At 49.7% G+C, this 18,526-nt stretch overlaps 2 protein-coding genes across 3 annotated transcripts; one reads left to right on the top strand and one right to left on the bottom strand.

Annotated features, from left to right (window-relative positions):
• Positions 1 to 11,348: 11,348 nt before the first annotated feature.
• LOC112912143 (putative uncharacterized protein ZNRD1-AS1) lies at positions 11,349 to 15,151 on the bottom strand. Of its 2 annotated transcripts, none has more exons than XR_003233468.2 (3): positions 13,783 to 15,151; positions 12,643 to 12,718; positions 11,349 to 12,137 (listed from the first exon to the last, which is right to left on the bottom strand). XR_003233468.2 is itself a non-coding variant. In XM_025988884.2 (3 exons), exons 1-3 carry the CDS (start codon positions 13,119 to 13,121, stop codon positions 11,394 to 11,396), a joined length of 1,041 nt encoding a protein of 346 aa, XP_025844669.1. In that variant the 5' UTR covers positions 13,122 to 15,151; the 3' UTR covers positions 11,349 to 11,393. The 2 variants fall into 2 exon arrangements, 1 of the variants encoding a protein (XP_025844669.1); XM_025988884.2 differs by having other exon boundaries at positions 12,901 to 15,151.
• Positions 15,152 to 15,194: 43 nt separating this feature from the next.
• Positions 15,195 to 18,195, top strand: POLR1H (RNA polymerase I subunit H). The gene is made up of 5 exons (XM_025988887.2): positions 15,195 to 15,523; positions 15,605 to 15,705; positions 16,026 to 16,135; positions 17,181 to 17,249; positions 17,843 to 18,195. Exons 1-4 carry the CDS (start codon positions 15,388 to 15,390, stop codon positions 17,203 to 17,205), a joined length of 372 nt encoding a protein of 123 aa, XP_025844672.1. The 5' UTR covers positions 15,195 to 15,387; the 3' UTR covers positions 17,206 to 17,249; positions 17,843 to 18,195.
• The last annotated feature ends 331 nt before the right edge of the window (positions 18,196 to 18,526 follow it).

The raw sequence follows: 18,526 nt of genomic DNA, 5'->3' as shown, positions 1-18,526 counted from the left end.
GGGTTCTTACTAAACAGTAATAAATGACCTTTCCCAACAGCAGCTGGCCCCTTCGGGGTCCTAGAAACTTTGTTTCCCAAATACCTGGGAGGTTTGTGCTCTCCCTAACCCTCTCCCAACCTGAAAGCATATAAGGAGCCACTCCTCATGACCCCAAGGCAGCTCTTCCTGCCCATGGGTCCTGTCCCCATGTAATAAAACCACCTTTTTACACCAAAGACGTCTCGGGAATTCTTTCTTGGTCCTGGGCTTTGAACCCCAACATCTCCACATCAGCACTCATCATATTCCCTTCTGCGCTGTGATCATCCCTTTCACATGGGCACAGGGTTTCACAAGTCACAAAATACTTCTGCAAACACGGCCTCCAGTGAATCCCCACAAACATTCCTAAGGTTGGACTCGTTATTCTTTCTGTACAGGTAAGAAATAGTCCCTTGGATATGCTCTGCCTTCAGGTCTCTGCACCAGTGTGTCAGCTGCAGGGCTGGCAGGTGCAGGGTTTGTTTATTTATTTATTTATTTATTTATTTATTTATTTATTTATTTAAAGATTTTATTTATTTATTCATGAGAAACACACACAGAGAGAGAGAGAGACAGAGGTGAGAGAGAAGCAGGCTCCATGCAGGGACCTGATGTGGGACTCAATCCCTGGACTCCAGGATCACACCCTGGGCCGAAAGCAGGTGCTCAATCACTGAGCCACCCAGACATCCCAGGTGCAGGCTTTAGACCTCAGGGTTCCCTGGGCCCCAGGCTCAGTGCTCACTGCTTTCTGCGTCATCCGTGGGCTGAGGTGGTTCCCGCAGTGTCAGAGTCAGATGCTCACTGCTGGGGAGGGGCGGGGAAAACAGTGGGCTGCAGCCCCCTCTTTACCAGAATGGAAGCCAGCTGGGGGATGGGCTGACATAGGTGCTTTCCATTAACCATGAGAGCTAATGAACCCGGCTCTGACCTTGCACTTGCAGGAACCTGCCTTCCTCATCCTGCTATGATCCCAGCCCTGCTTACAAATGACTTTATTTACAGAACTAGGCAGCTGGTCCTGGATTGCAGTGTGCCACTTGGATTCGACTCTCAAGTCTTGAGGATCATCAAAGAGATAGGGAATGAAAGGGCATTTGCTTGTTTACACAAGCGTTGGACCATAGGTTTGGGGAGTGGGTGGGGATGGCCCAGTATTAGTCATCAACAGCACTCAGGGCAGGGCTTGGTTTGCAACAGATGCCCACCTGACTTACTAGTTTGGTAAGTTTGTCACCTGGGCCAAGAGCAGCGCCATATGCACCATGATGAGGAAAAACCAGGTGAGGAAAACTAAGTCAGGTCTGATGACATGCTGAGCAGCATTCTGAAATGTGGGGTGGGGGTGACACCAATGTGATAAGACATGAGGCAGATGTTGGACTTTGATGGGTGTGAAGAGCTGGAGACTGGAGAGTTGTGGCAACCCTGTCCCTGGAGTCTGAGGCATCGACACAACCAAGGGCTGATGAGAAGGGCAAAGGGAGAGGCCCTCCTGCTTCTGGTCGCATGGCTCCAGATCTTGATGCAAACCCTCAAGCTCACCACCAGAGTGCTGAGGAGACCAAGCTCTAGAGTGCAGCAACGACCAGAGCACCGTGTGGGCAGCTGTCTTTGAGGATTTAAGGGGAGCCATCTTTACAAAAGTATTTTGTAAATTGTAAAAGCCTGTGTCGGTTTCCCGGTTCTTGGTCCATAACCACTGCCCCAATTCTTCCTCATTCGTAGGCAATAAAATGGAAGACCTCTGCTCCATCATAGCAACCTACCAAGCTTGGCAAACTGCCACTGGAGGAGCCATCAAGAGGACATGCCCACCATTGACTGAGAGCAGGACCTCGGCAATCACACTCTCTCCCTGCCTCTGGGATGGACATTCTACCACCATTTCCACAGTGGGAGGTATTTCGAGGACATAATCTCCAGGGAGTAAGGACTGAATACATAACTAAAGCCAGTCAAGGCCTTTATGGAAACTTTTAAGATTCTGGCTGGCAGATGCGGACACCAACTTGTCTTGCAAGCACCCAAGACAACTGTCCTGTGAACTTCCTTACTCATTAAACTTGCCTCGTACCTATGCAGAGTGGCACAGGCACTTTTCTTGCCTTGTCTTTTCTTGCACGTTCGGGGCTAGTTTGAGATTTCACCTGAGGAAAGTCTTGAAGCTTCAAACCAACAGGCTGATGGTTTTGCCAATGGAGGTGGCCTGAGCTCAGCGGCCCCTGGAGCTTTGACCCACCACCTTCCTGATGCGGTTACTAGGAGAACTCTGCTGGAAAAGCGGCTTTAGCTTGTCCCTGGGCTCCTATGAAGATGAAACACCTGACCCAAGGTGGCTTTCTGACATTCTGGCTTCATAGTGACATTTGAGGGTGGGTTAGCTGGGATTCAGCTTCTCACAACATGGGAAGGATCTGATAAGCCTTGCTTGTGACATCTAAGGATGCAACTGACCTGCCCAAATATCACATCCATAGGGCTCTTGGTTCCCTGGTCCTGGGTCACTCGTGTCTGGCCCAGCGCCAGTTATTGAGAATCAATGAGGGAGGCTGTCATCATACCCACTGGGCAGAACCCAAGGCCGTTTTCATGGCTCTTACCAGCGCTCCCCTTATCACCCTTCCTATAAGTTCTGTCCCAACGGCCTAGCTATTTGATCTGGACTTGGAAAACTAGATGACCCCAGCTGCTGACCTGACCACCTGCGTCACTCGGGGGACACTCCCAGGAGGACCCTGCTCTCTGATGAAGGGAGTCCTCCCTTTGCTGCCTGGATCCACCATCACCCTGGACCTGGCAAGACAGACTGGGCACAAAGGACACAGGCTCTTATTGGACTTGAGACTATTGTCAATTTGACCTGTTTATCTTACAGGGTGGAGGCCCCCTAGCGAGGGGCCTTGCCCACATCTGCCCCGGGCAGACAGACATCATCGGACCTCTGAGCATCCCTCAAACCTAGTGGTGGTCCTCCCCACTGCTGATGCAACTTTAGGGTAGAGCATTGTTTTTCTGGTCCAATCAGCTGCTCCAAGAGTAGCATGGTGGTTATGCTGCTGGCTTTCCAGGCCGTGTTCAGTTGGACAATGGTGTGCCTTTTACTGAGAAGCCCCTTGACAATGGGCTGATAGTCAAAGTAACTGTGGATCTTACGTGCTTCCTACCACTGTTCACAGGCTGAACAGCCTTCTCAAAAGTTCACTAACAGGGATTTTTAGTCTGTTCCCTCACCTCCTACTGGCCCACACACTCCCGTAAGCCAGCTTGGTCACCCCACGCTGCCATCCCTCCCCAATATCCTCTCCTCTTGGCTACTTCCTAGTGATCAGGAGAGGAGGTATACAGATCTATTTTGGAAATCCCTGGACTTGGTGTTTCCTCCCCTCATAGCCTCATACTTGCCTCAGGCTGGTCTGTTATACCTCCTGTTGCAGCAAAATCTTGCTGCCAAAATGAGAGGGGGACAGTGCTTAGAGGTTCAAGCTTAATTCCAGCCCACCTACTTGGAATCTCAGATTTCCTCGGTCCTAGATTATGAGGATAATGACCACATGATTGAGCACATTGCTCACAAGTCCCACATCCCACACAGACCAGAGCGGAGTGCATAGTGGGCTTCTGTACAGTTGTAAAATGTTTTGTTCCTCCTGTTGGAACAAGGAGGGGTTCTGATTGGTGTGGTTCGGGACCACTGGCTCCGCTGGTGTTGATTACTGTGCTGAGAAGACAAGGTGCCCAGCTGGGACTCAGGGGAAGCAGGTCTGTGGGAGGTGTACAGAGGGACTGTGCTCACCAGAGAGACCTTGGGCAAATGAAGAGACAGACCCCCCACACTCTCAGAACAGAATGTGACATCTGTAAAATATGTGTATGAATGTAAAAGAATATCTGGCTATGTTAGATGCACATCCCAGAAATGATGCACATCCCAGAAAGGTTGACAGATCTCTTGGCTAAATTTCTTATTCCTCTCAACAAAATTTTATGTCAATATGGGAAACTATAGATAGTTCATTCTTTATTAAGTCAGGACATATTAATTACCCTGGAATCAAGATGTGTTGATGATTAAATGAAAAACTTAATTCTACTTGATCCATGGCAGACAATAAGTTTTTTTTTTTTTAAAGATTTTATTTATTTATTCATGAGACACAGAGTGAGAGAGAGGCAGAGACACAGGCAGAGGGAGAAGCAGGCTCCATGCAGGGAGCCCGACACGGGACTCGATCCTGGGACTCCAGGATCACACCCTGGGCCAAAGGCAGGCACTAAACCGCTGAGTCACCCAGGAATCCCGACAATAAGTTTTATTTTCTTCCTCTACACAACTATTCTACTCTTTGCTGTGAGGTTGCCACCAAAAATAGGATTTATGATAGATAAAGTGCAGCTTATTCACTATTTGAGTTGACAGGAGGTAACTGGTGAATTTTAAAAAGCTTTGCTATCCTGGCTTGCTGACCTGCTTGCCCTCCTCCTTGAAGGATAAATGCACTCTTGTTCACCCTTATTTTTTAAAGATTATTTATTTATTTATTTATTCATGAGACACACACACACACACACAGAGAGAGAGAGAGAGAGAGAGAGAGAGAGGCAGAGACACAGGCAGAGGGAAAAGCAGGCTCCATGCAGGGAGTCCCACGTGGGACTTGATTTCGGGATTCCAGGATCACACCCTGGGCTGAAGGCGGTGCTAAACCACTGAGCCACCTGGGCTGCCCAAGTTCACCCTTATTTTAATTTGTGATACTAACCCAATAAAAGGCCCTCCTAAGAGGCCTGGCTCTGAATTTATAATTAGATCTATTTTATTTATTTTTAAAGATTTTATTTATCCATGAGAGACACACAGAGAGAGGCAGAGACATAGGCAGAAGGAGAAGCAGGATCTATGCAGGGAGCCCAATGCCAGACTCGATCCCCGGACCCGGTATCATGACCTGAGCTGAAGGCAGACGCTCAACTGCTGAGCCACCCAGGTGCCCCCAATTAGACCTATTTAAACAACACACCAACCTTGTAAACCTTACATCCTGAAGCTCAATTTCCAAGCACTTCAACTTTTGTGGCTAAGGATACTATCAGACACACTTTAGAGCTCAGTCTTATTTCACAAACTGACCCAGTATGAAGGTCACATACTTGTCTGCCATCTCCTGCCATGTAAACTTAGAATGTTTCTATTTGGGGATTTCTTAACTCTCAACAGTTGGTTGCCCATCCCTAGTTAAACCCATGTTAGTGGTTCAGTCTGGCACTTTTTTTTTTTTTTTTTAAGATTTTATTTAGGGCAGCCCGGGTGGCTCAGTGGTATAGTGCTGCCTTCGGCCCAGGGTGTGATCCTGGAGTCCCAGGATCAAGTCCCACGTGGGGCTCCCTGCATGGAGCCTGCTTCTCCCTGTGCCTGTGTCTCTTTCTCTGTGTCTCTCATGAATAAATTTAAACAATATTTTATTTATTCATCAGAGACACACAGAGGCAGAGACACAGGCAGAGGGAGAAGCAGGCTCCCTGGGAGCCCAATGTGAGACTCAATCCCAGACCCTGGGATCAAGCCCTAAGCCAAAGACAGCCGCTCAACCGCTGACCACCTGGGCATCCCATCAGTCTGGTCTTTTATCATGAGTGTTCAAACTGCTGGCTCACCGTGTACGGTAGGTGTCCTGCCCAGTGCCTCAAACAGGCTCTGTTGGTTCTCTGCCCCTCTGCCACCCCTCAGCCCTCCTAGTTTCTAAGCACTGGATTCCTACCTTCAAGCTGTGGATGGTTCTTCCATGCCACCTTTGCTGCCAAAGGACTGCCAGGTCTTCTGCCTGCTGTTAGTACCTTCTCCTTTCTCCATTCTACCCTCCATTCTACCCTTGGCTTTTAGTTGCATGAAGCTCCTTGATGACTCAGCAAAGGGGACTTGGTGGCTTGATGGGCACTGGGTCCAGAAGGCAGGCAACTTCCACAGACTTCCTGAGAGGCCTGGCTCTGAAGGACTGCAAGGGAACACCTCATAATTTATTTAGATGGGAGAGATTTGAGGATATAATTCAAGAGGAATGACCTAGTTGAGAAGGAGCAGTCAGCTTCAAAAGAGAAAGAATGGGTGTTGGGATAAGGTTTTGAGGAAGCGGAGAGGCGCCATTTCCCACTAAGAGAACACACAACAGGAGGAGCAAGTACAAGGAAAGATACAGAAACAAAAGTTGGTAGGTGTACTTATGCCGCAAGGCCCAGGGATATGAAATATTTAAAGATTCTTTCTACTGATTTTCCTTTTTGTCTTTACACCTATCCAAGCCAGTTTCTAAGGCTTGCAAACAAAATTTGAACTTAAGTTGCTGTATTTGACTCATCACACTTTTCAGTATTATATTTTTCAATTTGAGTGTAGTTGACATGTGACATTCTGTTAGTTTCAGTTGTGTGACAGCAATTGCACAGCCTGTGTGTCACGCCTGGCTCAGCACAAGTATAGCTGCCCTGACCCATACGATGCTATCACAGTATCCTTGATTGTATCCCCTGCGCTCTCACCCCATGACCAGCATCATTCCTACAGGGGAGACTCCCGAGCCTATCGTAAGGAATTCCAGGATCCCTAGTACAGTGGGAATCCACTATTCAAGACTTATTTTTCCTCTATCTCTAAACAGATCATCTAAACAGATGACCTGGCTCCTGCTACCCATGGAAAATAAGCCATATGAAGGAAACTCCTTCTTCCACCCTTGCACCTTACCTGCTGGAAATTCCTGCCACATTCACACAGGAAAACTCTGAAGGAAACAGTATCAGCTGGGTGCGTTCCTCCAATAACATCTCCTGGTTTTCTTATCTTCTTCAGATACACCTCATCCAACTACTTTATTTATTTATTTTTTTTAAAAGATTTTATTTATTTATTCATGACAGACACACAGACAGAGAGAGAATGAGAGGCAGAGACACAGGCAGAGAGAGAAGCAGGCTCCATGCAGGGAGCCTGACATGGGACTCGATCCTGGGTCTCCAGGACCAGGCCCTGGGCTGAAGGCGGTGCTAAACCGCTGAGCCACCCGGACGGACTGCCTCTTCCAACTACTTTAAAAAAAAAAAAACAAACATTTTATTCATGAGAGACACAGAGAGAGAGAGAGAGAGAGAGAGAGAGAGGCAGAGACACAGGCAGAGGGAGAAGCAGGATTCCTGAAGGAAGCCCAAAGTGGGGCTCGATCCTAGAACCTCGGAATCACAACCTGAGCCAAAGGCAGGCGCTCAACCACTGGGCCACCCAGGTGTTCCTCCAATCCTGTTTGAACAATGGGTGGATGCCAGTGACACAACAACAAATACTGAATGGCAGCTTCTCAATGCTGTTTTCCTGTCAGTAACTTCCATTCCCTTTGCCCATTCTTGCCTGTCTGGCCTTCCAGATGTCCAAGTCAAAGTGCTGCCAAGATGGAGGCGACAGTTCGTGGCCTCCTGCACAGCCCCCGCCTGAGCCCTGCACCCTATCCAGTCACCTGCAGGCCTGCGCACCTGCTGTTCTTGGCCGGCCTTCCCTTCTCACCCATTACCATCACCGCCAGTGCCCACCTCCTCCCTGAAGCTTTCTCAAGAGGCTCTCCAGCTCTACTGCAGGGCTGGGCATCCTGTTCTACTGTTTCAGAAGCACTTAGAATGTTTCCATTGGCTTGATTACTTCTTTTTGTAATTTAAATATTGGCCAGCGTATAAAACATGCTCATTGCCTGTCCCGCCCAGTGCTCACCCCATCACATGCCCTCCTTCATGCCCATCCTCCATGTGCCCCATACCTTCAGCCCCCTCCCACCAGCGACCCTGTGTCTTTCCTAGAGCTAAGAGTCTCTCCTAGTTGGGGACACCTGGGTGGCTCAGTAGTTGATCGTCTGCCTTTGGCTCAGGGTGTCTCTCATGAATAAATAAAATCTTTTTTTCTTTAAATAAAATCTTAAAAAAAAAAGTTTCTCTTGGTTTGTACAACTTCAGTATGTCTGTAATGATTGTCTGTCTCAATCTCTGCTACTAGACTGTAAGTTCATACAGGGCAGAGGACCTGTCTTATTCATCATTACACCCCTGTCAGCGGAGCATGTGATCACCAAGAATCCATACACGGGCTCTGAATGTTTAGGCCTTCCACGGTCTCTATTCACCCACCGACATATCCTGCACCCAGAGATTTCAAACCACTTATAAGCATTTGGCAAAACTTGCTTTGTTATCTGCCGAAAAGTTCTACTCTTTGCTATTTTCCCTTGTCTACTAATTGACCTCTTTTCATTTGTATCTTTCTTCTGAAGTCTCAACTTGCACTGTGGGGTCCCTGCACTTCTGTTTGGGTAGGAGCTTACAGTGCAGTATGAAAGTAGGGAAAGAAAACCAGGACACTTCATGACATTATGTGGTCACTTATCCCACTGGGATAACCGGGTGAGGAAACTCTTATCTCCATCATAGACATACTGAACCATTCCTCAAGTGGGCCAATCTGTGGCAGAGCTGGAGCCCAGAGCAAATCCCACAGCTCTGAACTCTACTGGGGGATGCCAGCGTGCCCCAGGGCTGACAAACCCGAACTCTCACTCAGCAGAGAACAGAGAAGTACTACTAACTCCTTACCCAGTGTCTCTGAGGATTTCAGCTCCCTGTCCTCCTCCTTGGGGAACCCTTTTATCCAGACTTCAGTGAAACTATTATGTGGCCAGGTGCCTTGAGAAGAAGGCATGGGGTGCCCTTGTCTGGAAGACACCAGAGAAAGTTCTATTAAGGGAATAAATAAAATTATGAATTTTATTGGAGGGTGTTAAAAGAACAAATAAGTAAATAAAGATATGTTAGTATCTCAACTGAAATATAACAAAGAGAGCTTGACTATGTTTGTGCATGGACAGGATAGAAGCAGCATATTATCAGCTGTTTTTGTATTTTAGGGCAGGTTCTCTTGGACACACAGCTCTGCTTCTAGCAGGCAACATTTGAAGAAATGTCCTCTTTCTTTCAACAAATATTTGAACAGACCCTACAGGCTTGTGGGTATGGACTACAGTGCAGTGGAAATCTAAGCAGCTCCAGGACTAGGCTCATCACAGGAAGGTACCATGCTTAGATGTCCTGGGCAAACTCTTGCACTTGTGCACCAGAAACATGTTTTAAAAAACATTTACAGAATAAAACATTTATTTGTAGAATAAAAAATGGAAAAGCAAAAACTGGAAACCAAAATTACCTCCAGTAGAGCAGGTAATGAGGGTGGGCATATTCCTGTCATGCAGTGAACTGCACCAGAAATACACACCGACCAGGGGTGACTGGGGGACAGAGATGCTGAAGTCGAGGCCATGAGGTTGATGGGCAAGTGTGCTGGCAGTCCTCCAGCTCCCAGAGCCTGGGAAGGGACGGCCAGGGAGGCTGCAGGACACTCAATGGAGCTTGCTAACCTGCAAATCAAGTGTTTCAAAGGGGAAAAAAAAAAAAAAAAGAAAATGATCTATACGGGTTGCAGCTCAAAGTGGTGAATTCAAAAATATTGAGTAGAGGAGATTTTTATATGCAGTCTGTTTTCATGTCCATAAATCCATAAATCGGCAGCTGCACAATTATGTCACTTAGGGATGCATACATCAATGGCAAGTGCTACAGAAAGGTGATGATCCGCACATGGTCGGGACAGTGACGCCTGGAGGGATGAGGAACAGGACGGTTCGCAGGGGTGAGTGCATGGCCTTTAGCTCAGCCAGGTAGCAGGACCCATACAGGTTACTATTCTTCCAACTGTACACAGACGTTTTCATTTGTATGTTCATTTCACATTGAAGAGAAAAAAATAATACAGGAGCAAAGGAAAGCATTGAGTGAGTCACAATCTCAAGGCTGGGGCTGGTTACAGCATTGCTCACACTCCATGCAGGGGATGGAAGGCTAGCTGTTGGCAAGGGAGATGATGGAATCAGGTTGGGCCAAACTAAGCCCTTCTTCAGACTTTTATTCTTAGCCACATGAGCTTGACACTGCCTTGCCATCACCAGTTGCGTTTATGCTAGATTTGGAGAAATGGGGCTGCTGACCTCACCAATGTGTCCAGCCTGAAAATCCTTGCAGGAAACATCAGCTTATTTTTAAGTCATCTCTATACCCAACGTGGGGCTCGAACTCAGGATCCTGAGGTCAGGAGTTGCAGGCTCCAGCATCTGAGCCGGCCAGGCTCCCCTCCAGTTATGTATGAGGCTGCTCTTTGGTCCCAGTCAACTCAAAGGGGTACCGCTACCCCATTGACCTGGGTTTCCAGGCCTCCTGCCCCTCATGCTCTGACAACACACATGGTTACAGGGCAGGGGATCCACCCCTAAGACATGGAGGTGGGAGGCCAGGGACTGCATGGGGTGAGCCTCGAGTGGGAGGCACAGCAGGTGGGGGTGAGGGCTCGGGGGGAGAGCCAATAGTCTTACCCCTGAGGAAAAGCCTAGTGGAGGCTGCCACCAGTGCAGTAGGGTGACCAGTAAGCTGCTGGTGCGGGGCTCCTGCATCAGGACCAGCACAGCTTGAGGAGGGGTCCCATTTCCCTTCCTGATGCTCCACTCACCGACTCTCAAGCCCACCTTCCTTGCCTGTTGGGTGTCTGGAGAGACAATGAACTGAAAGTGAAACCAATACATTTCATTCTGCTTGGTGATTACAACTCTCACTCAATGCAGGAATTTGTTTCCTGAGTTATGAGTGTGGGTTGGAAAGATGTTGTTTCCATGGGCGACAGAAAGTGACACATGGAGCTGGAACCAACCTGAGCAGTCACTACTTACTGAGACAACAGCCCTTCTTGCTCAGTGGGGCCTGGTGGGGCATCCCTCCCCGCACATCACCTAGGTGGTCACTACCCTCCGGCTCAGTGGGACCTGGTAGGTCGTCACCCTTGCATAGCACCTGAGTGGCCACCACATGTATGCTACCCAAGGGCAGGGACCTCATACTGGCCACATGGCGCACACAGGACACTCTCAGGTGCAGTTGCTCACACAAACTGTGGGTTGCAGCATATGCTGAGGGCCTGGTCAGTAGTTCCCCATAAAGCTGTGACAATAGGCAGACCTACAGAGATCTCACGTGATAGCTTCCAGGGCTGGGAGTAGGGGGAGTGGTGGAGCATCCCTTGCTCAGCATCACTGACCAGGTGGGGACCCTGGACGTCAAGACTCTGCACCAGCAAACACTAGGTAAGTAAAACCCACTCTGCCCAGCTTCACATCCAGAACCTGGTGCTCCAGAATCAGATACAAACATCCATGAACTCTGGGAGAGACAAGAAGGAGTACTGCAAACAAAAGTTCACTTAAGACACGTGATTTTATTACAAACGCACTGAAACTTTACTAGTCTTTTATTTTTCCTATTTGGCTTCGCAGAAAGGGCGGCATCGTTAAGAATTTTCTTTGATGTGGTTTTATAATGGTAATGGCTTCCTCTCTATTCTTTTCCATGAGAACGTTCACTTTAATCCGACTCTGACCGCGTGGTTGGAAGAGAGGGTATACGGTAACGCTTTCAAACTCTTTGGTTTCTTTCTCGGCTCTTGCACACCGGTCACGTGTGGGCCTCTGGCTCTGGCCTTGTCTCAGGACTCCCTCCTGGAGCCTCTGCTCCAGGACCTCTCTTCCCTGGAGCATGCGCTGCTGGTGATCTTTGATCTGTATCTGCTCCCGCTCGTTTACCTGCTTCCTCCTCTGTGTGCCCAGGACACCACGCTCTTCTGGCAGGATCCTTGGGAACTTTGTTTCACTAGGCCGTGGTAGGTGCCGACTTGCTTTGTTCTTGAGCTCTCTGACCTGCCCCACGCGGTGTATGTGCCTCTCTATGTGCTTCAACTCCTGGTCAGGAACCAAGTAATACCGCTTCAGTTTCTCTAGGTTTTGGGTCATCCTTCCCTCCAATTTCTTTTCATGGCCTGTGTCTTGTTCTTTCATCATCTCCACTATCCTCTTATTGTAATAGGACTCTGCCTTGGCAAGCCAGTAGTCGAGAGACAGAGCCTGCTCCCTGCACAGTGCTTCATATTCCTCCTGGTATTTCTGGGTTATCAGCTGCCGTGCTGCCGTGCTATGCACACCACCCAGGTTCTGTCAAAGTGGGGCAGAGAATTTTATAATGCTTTTTTGGCATAATCACTGTGATTTTTACTCCCATCAATTCTATTTGAAACTGTGAGCTCTCAGAGTTGAATTACTGGTCACCAAAATTAATCACTAGTTTTAAAATATGTAGTGTTGGGCATTTTGCTTTTTGTTGTTTAAAGATTTTTATTTATTTAATCATGAGAGACACACACACACACACACAGAAGCAGAAGCACAGGCACAGGCAGAGGGAGAAGCAGGCTTCATGCAGGGAGCCCGATATGGGACTCAATCCTGGGTCTCCAGGATCACGCCCTGGGCCCAAGGCGGTGCTAAACTGTTGAGCCACCCGGGCTGCCCTAGTGTTGGGCATTTTGAACAGAATACTGTTTTGCAGGTATGGATATAGGTAAACACACCCGCCAGGGAGGGGTCACCTGCACAGGGTTTTAAACCCAAGGCTCCTTCTCCTAGCAGTTCCCAAGGGCACAACATGAAGATGATTTACCAGGAGTTTTTTCTCCAGTGGGGACTGTTGGTATACGGCAATCCTAGGGTCTGGTGATGCTTTAGCCCAGGCCAAACTGTAAGATAAAAAAGCAGAGGTAGATTAGAGCGTGGGAGGCGTCAGGACACATCTTCCCACACACTGACCTAACCAAACTGACTGACAAGAAGTCTGCCTCCTCCATGAGAAAGCACCGCACTACCACAGTGGAGAATCTGGGACCAGCACGTAAGCCCTTCACAGAAAGTAGAAGCTCACATCTCCCGAGGACTCAACGTGAACCAGTCTGAGTCCCGAGTCTGGGGCCGGGAAGACATAGGCTCCTTGCTACTGTGCTGCCCCAGCACCTCTCCATCAGACCGCTCTGCCTCCCAGGCTCTGTCTTCGGAGAGGTTTCCTGACTCCAGGGTTCGCAGTCCATCCTCCTTCTGTAGTTTCTGGGTCCGGACCCTCTCCGCCTCTATCAGCACATATAGCATCTCTGCCTTCCAGCCTTCCGTTCTGAAATTCTGTTCTTATCTGGTCACCCCGACTCCGTGTCCCTGCCTTACACTGCCACTCATCCTTCATCCCAAATCCATGAGACCATTCCCATTGAGTCTCGTGGCTTGGCACTTGGCTAGTGGTCCCTCTTCTCTTGTGGGTCAGGCTGACGGCAACACAAGTGAAGACTGCCAGCCTTTCATATGTCATCCCCAGTGTACTGTGAGTTTACTGTGAGGTCGTGTTGAAGCCCCTGGGGATGCCTGGCATCTCATCTCTGTGCCCTTCAGACTCTTTATGGCAAGAGCATGGGCTTTGAGGCCTGACAGGGCTGTCTGAACGCTAATCACACCACCTCTGAGGTGTGACTCTGGGCAAGTAACAATGTGTCAGTCTCCTGGTCTATAAGATGGATGTGGGAGACAAAGGTCTGCTTCTCAGTCTTATAAAAAACAAACAAACTAGATTAAAGAGCCTGGGACAGTGTAAGTCCTCAATAATTGGCAATGGTCTCTCCTCCACAGATCAAGCCCAAGTCTCTGTAAAGTCTTTCCGGACTATTCTACATAACAGTGATTTTCCCTTCCTCTGAACACAACATTTTTTAAACATTATCCTAAGTCACTTGAAAACCAGCCAGGGTTTCCATGGTGATACCTGTATCATTTGTAACACTTTCATGCTGAAATTTAGACTGTAAAGGGGAGGTAACCTTTAATTTAGATTGACAAATACGATGTGTCTCTGTTACTGGAATGAGCCTGGTATCAGTTGTTGGATCTCGCTGACTTTCTTGCGTATGTTCCTATCTGTCCATGGACACCTATTTTGATATTTAACAAAGGTAACCGTCCTATTACTTTCCAGAACACAACCCAGCACGGTTTGTGTTCAACATCAGTTTTTAGAACTCATCTTCTGGTTCCCTTGTCGCTGGTATTTGAGCACCTTTCTCCTTTGTTCCTGAGGTGCCATGTCCATGTTTTTACTGAAACATCAGCCAGTCCTCCTGGAGGTGCAGACACCATAGTCCTATGCCCTGTGTGGGTCTCTCATGGCGGGTTCCACCGTGTCCTTTGTACCCCTTGAGGTCACAGCATCCTTTCCAACGGTGCCGCCCCAGCTCCACAGACACTTGTGCTTGGAAAGGCCCAGGCCTCACGACACTGGCCCACCGGGATCGCGCTGAACTCTGCGTGGAGCAGCACTGCACGGTCACGGAGTCGGGAACACAGAGTCAAAGAGGGAAACAGGCTAATTTTAACGTTCGCGGTCTAAACGGCAGACCGCCCCCTTCGAGTCGGACAGAACGACGTCCTGCGGGGACAGGCGGACGGGAGCCATGGGGGGCAGGGACTCAGAAACTCCTCTAGTGCCCCCGCAGACGGTGGTTCCTGACGAGCGGACGCAGCTCGGCTCCCTGACGGCCGTGAGCCTCACACTCGGGAACGGCAACCGCGCTCGTCACTCCCCGGTGACCCACGGCTGGCGGCCCCGGGGCTACTGGACGCGGCAGAGGGGGACGGCCCCAAGTCAGCCTCGGGCCCGGGCCGCCCGCCCCCGCCCCCCGCCCTCATCTCCCCCGCCGGCCTGCTCCTAGAGCACGTCCTAGAGCACGTCCTAGAGCGGGTCAGGCCGGCGGGGCGGAACCGTGCCCACTGGCTCCGGGCGGCGGGGGCGCTATTCGGGAAGCTCAGCAACATCTCCAGAAGCAACGCTCCCGAGGTTGGGTCCCAGAAAATACGTATCCCCGGCCTGGGTTTCTTCCTGAGGGAGTGTCCGGAGGCGCAGCGGCCATTACCCGAACTCCTATCCCGGCTTCGGCACCTCCGTCCGCCTCCAACGGCGCTCGTCCCCCACTCTGGGGCTCTCGGGGCGCCGGGCGCCGGATTGTGACGTCACGGCCAATGGCGCCAGCGCCGCGAACAGCAGTCGGGGCGACGTATTGTGACGTCACAACCCAACAGAAGCCGGCGAGGCGGACAGCAGTCGGGGCGCCGGATTGTGAGGTTACACCCAAGGGCGCCGGCGCGGCAGACTGCGGTCTGGGCGAGGGATTGTGACGTCACGACCAATGGACGACTGCGCGGCGGACGCTCTAGCCCGCTCCGCTCGGCGGGTGCTCCCACCTGCCCTGGAGGACCGCACTAAGCCGGCTGGTCCTCACGCGGAGCCTCGCGCGTCCAGGGAGGAGGGCTCGGTTCGCGGCCGCTGGGGTCCCTGGACGGAACCGGAGCTGCCCGCCGTCGCACCCTCTGCGCCATGGACCCCGCGCCCTCCGGCTCCAGATTCCAGTCGGACCTGGACTTCTGTCCGGACTGCGGCTCCGTCCTGCCCCTGCCCGGGGCCCAGGACACGGTCACCTGTGTGCGCTGTGGCTTCGGCGTCCCCGTGCGGGGTGAGGGGCGCGGGAGCGGCGGGTCGCGGGGGGCGGCGGGGGGTCCGGGGGTGCCCGCAGCCAGCGCTTACTGCTCCGCAGACTTCGAGGGGAAGGTGGTGAGGACCCGCATCGTGTTCAACCAGGTGGGGACGGCGGTGCCCGCGCCGGTGCAGGAGGAGCCGGAGCTCCAGGGTCCCGTGGTGAGTGAGTGACCCCAGCACTGACCCACGAGGAAGGCGGGAAGACATGCAGGGTTGAGTGCTGAGGCCTGGGGTGACGGGTGTGCAGGAGGAGCCCGACCGACCTCCAGGGACCCATGGTGAGTGAGTGATGCCAACACTGATCCACAGGGAGAGCGGGAAGAACTGCAGGGTTGAGTGCTGAGGTCTGGGGAAACAGGGGTCTTTGAAGCAGGGGTGCTGGAGGAGAGCATGCAGTGAGACCCCTGTAAGAAGCAGGGGTCATCCTGGCTTTCCCTGACACCGCCCCCCCCCCCCCCCCCGCGCCCTTTGGTTGCCAGGTTGACAGGCGCTGCTCCCGATGTGGTCACGAGGGAATGGCCTACCACACCAGACAGATGCGCTCAGCTGACGAGGGGCAGACCGTCTTCTACACCTGCACCAGCTGCAGGTGTGCCCTCCCTGGCCCTCTGCCCTCTCCCTCTGGTCCTTAGCCACATATGTCCTGTGACTTCCCTCTTGTACCCAAGAAACGGTTATTTCCTTTGGTCCTGTCCTCTTTTCAGGTAACAGGGACATTTGTGTTTCTTTTTTTCATTTTTGAAAAAGAACATTTTTGTTAGTTTTTTCTTATAGCCAGTGAAGCGAATTTTAAGCTATTTAAAGGAATGAGAACAGAGAGAAGGCAGGTATTTCTGGGTGGTCTGCGTGTTGAATCCTGCTGCTTGTTCCAGTGCTCTTGCTTTTATGAGAATCACCTGTGATTTCAGGAACCAGAGAGACCTGAACCATTTGAGAACTCCTTGTCTTCGGTGTTCTGTACTTTCACCACGCTTATCAAGACCTAGCTTTCGGGATCCCTGGGTGGCTCAGTGGTTTAGCAACTGCCTTCAGCCCACGGCATGATGATCCTGGAGTCCTGGGATCGAGTCCTGCATCAGGCTCCCTGCATGGAGCCTGCTTATCCCTCTGCCTGTGTCTGTGCCTCTCTCTCTCTCTCTATGTCTCTCATGAGTAAATAAATCTTTTTTTTTTTTTTAAGATTTTGTTTTTAAGTAATCTCTATCCACTGTGGGGCTTGAACTCAACCCCAAGATAACAGTCACAGGTTGTGCAGATTCATCCAGCCCGGTCATAGGGTAGCTCTATTTTTAACTTCTTGAGGAACCTCCACACTTTTCCAGAGTGGCTGCACCAGTTTGCATTCCCAGCAACAGTGCAAGAAGGTTCCCCACTTCTCCACATCCTCTCCAACATTTGTTGTTTCCTGACTTATTACTTTTAACCATTTTGATCTGTGTGAGATTTTATCTCATTGTCCTTTAGGTTTTTAGTCCAGGATTTTTAGTTGTCTTGAATTTGAAGGATTGTTTCGGGGAGCTAGTCGTCTACAATGTCATAAATAAAACTCCCTCCTTAATTTTTCAAGTGAATGTTTGTCTCATACTGCTAAAACCTCTGTGCCTAAATATAATGAGTCCTTTCTTTCTCCATAGGTTCCAGGAGAAGGAAGACTCTTGATTTTCTTTCTGGACACCTTATCAGTTCTCCCTCTTCCTTGAAAGGTGAGGGATATTGGGTTCTTAGATGCTTTGTCTATCCTGGTCGCAGTGCTTCGCTCCCGTAGACGGAGATTATCATGTGGGCATTACCATTGTCCCTACAGTACACCTACTGTAGTTGAGTTTCTTTATCAAGGTTACGTTTTTCTATATAAGCCAGACATACCTGTTATTTATAATGTCTTGTTCCAAAAGGAATTTAAATGGATTTACAGAGAATATATTCTTTAAGTATATCAGTTACAAAAAATATAGTATAAATTAGTGTATGAGAAGGAAAAGGGAAAAAGGAAACTACCAAAGACAAAAAATGGAGGCAGGAATGAGACTAATATAAAAAGTAATTATGGGAAAAAAAAAAAAAAAGTAATTATGGGCACCTGGGTGTCTCAGTGGATGAGTATCTGCCTTCACCTCAGGGTGTGATCTCCCAGGTCTTGGGATTGAGTCCCACATCCGGCTCCCTATAGGGAGCCTGCTTCTGCCTATGTCTCTGCCTCTATTTCTGTCTCTCATACAAATAAGTAAATCTTTTTTTTTTTTTTAAAGTAATTACAAGTATTCCATGACTAAATGTATTTGGTTCCTGAGTTTAGGGAAACAAAGCAGGAGCCCAGATGCTGGGAGATAAGCAGATAACGTAACCAGATGTGTCTGACGTGTGAGCTGGAACAAGGAGAAGTCTGATACTAAGGTTTACCAGTATATACTAAACACATTGGACATTTTGAAAATTGTGTTTTTTTATTGCTGTTGACATAAATGTAATGTATATTCATTGTGATAAATTCATATATGGAAAGGTATTGTAAAAAATGACAAGGAATCCTACTTCAGAGAGATTTTTTTTTTTTTTTTTAATGGGCTTTACTACACATACAAGTTGTATCTTGCTTTTATCACATTGAACGAAATTTTGTAGTCCGGCCACAATAAACATTCAAACTTAGTTTGGAGTCTATTTTTGCATTCCTTGGCTTGCACACTGCCTGGTCCTTTGTGTGTTCTGAGCTCTGAGATTTTCCCTGAGGTGTTTGAGCCCCGGGCGACGTAGTGGGAACTGATGGGACGGGCAGGGCAGACTTCTCTGCCCACTTCTGTTCACATGTATCGTCCACAGAGTCCCCTCCCCGGTTGCTGCAGGATGCCACCTTCGCCGCCGGCGGCCCCCACCCCTCCCGCCGCGGCTGGTGCGGGCTCCCCAAGCTTTCTCTGCAGAGCCTCATGCCTGCAGCACGCACCCGGCCTCACCCGCAGCTGCCAACCAGGCCCCTTTGGCC

Source organism: Vulpes vulpes, chromosome 12 (assembly GCF_048418805.1).
Source record: "Vulpes vulpes isolate BD-2025 chromosome 12, VulVul3, whole genome shotgun sequence".
NCBI lineage: Eukaryota > Metazoa > Chordata > Mammalia > Carnivora > Canidae > Vulpes > Vulpes vulpes.
Note: the sequence above shows the minus strand (reverse complement) of the source record. Positions and strands in the feature narration are given on the sequence as shown.

What these genes read in the sequence shown, in the direction of transcription:
- LOC112912143 (XM_025988884.2), bottom strand. Translation starts at nt 13,121, where the DNA reads ATGCTATATGTGCTGATAGAGGCGGAGAGGGTCCGGACCCAGAAACTA. An exon ending in ACGTTGAGTCCTCGGGAGAT is followed by an intron (nt 12,719 to 12,900) that starts GTGAGCTTCTAC and finishes TTTATCTTACAG; the next exon opens with TTTGGCCTGGGCTAAAGCAT. An exon ending in CACTGGAGAAAAAACTCCTG is followed by an intron (nt 12,138 to 12,642) that starts GTAAATCATCTT and finishes CCACTTTGACAG; the next exon opens with AACCTGGGTGGTGTGCATAG.
- POLR1H (XM_025988887.2), top strand. Translation starts at nt 15,388, where the DNA reads ATGGACCCCGCGCCCTCCGGCTCCAGATTCCAGTCGGACCTGGACTTC. An exon ending in CGGAGCTCCAGGGTCCCGTG is followed by an intron (nt 15,706 to 16,025) that starts GTGAGTGAGTGA and finishes TTTGGTTGCCAG; the next exon opens with GTTGACAGGCGCTGCTCCCG. An exon ending in TACACCTGCACCAGCTGCAG is followed by an intron (nt 16,136 to 17,180) that starts GTGTGCCCTCCC and finishes CTTTCTCCATAG; the next exon opens with GTTCCAGGAGAAGGAAGACT.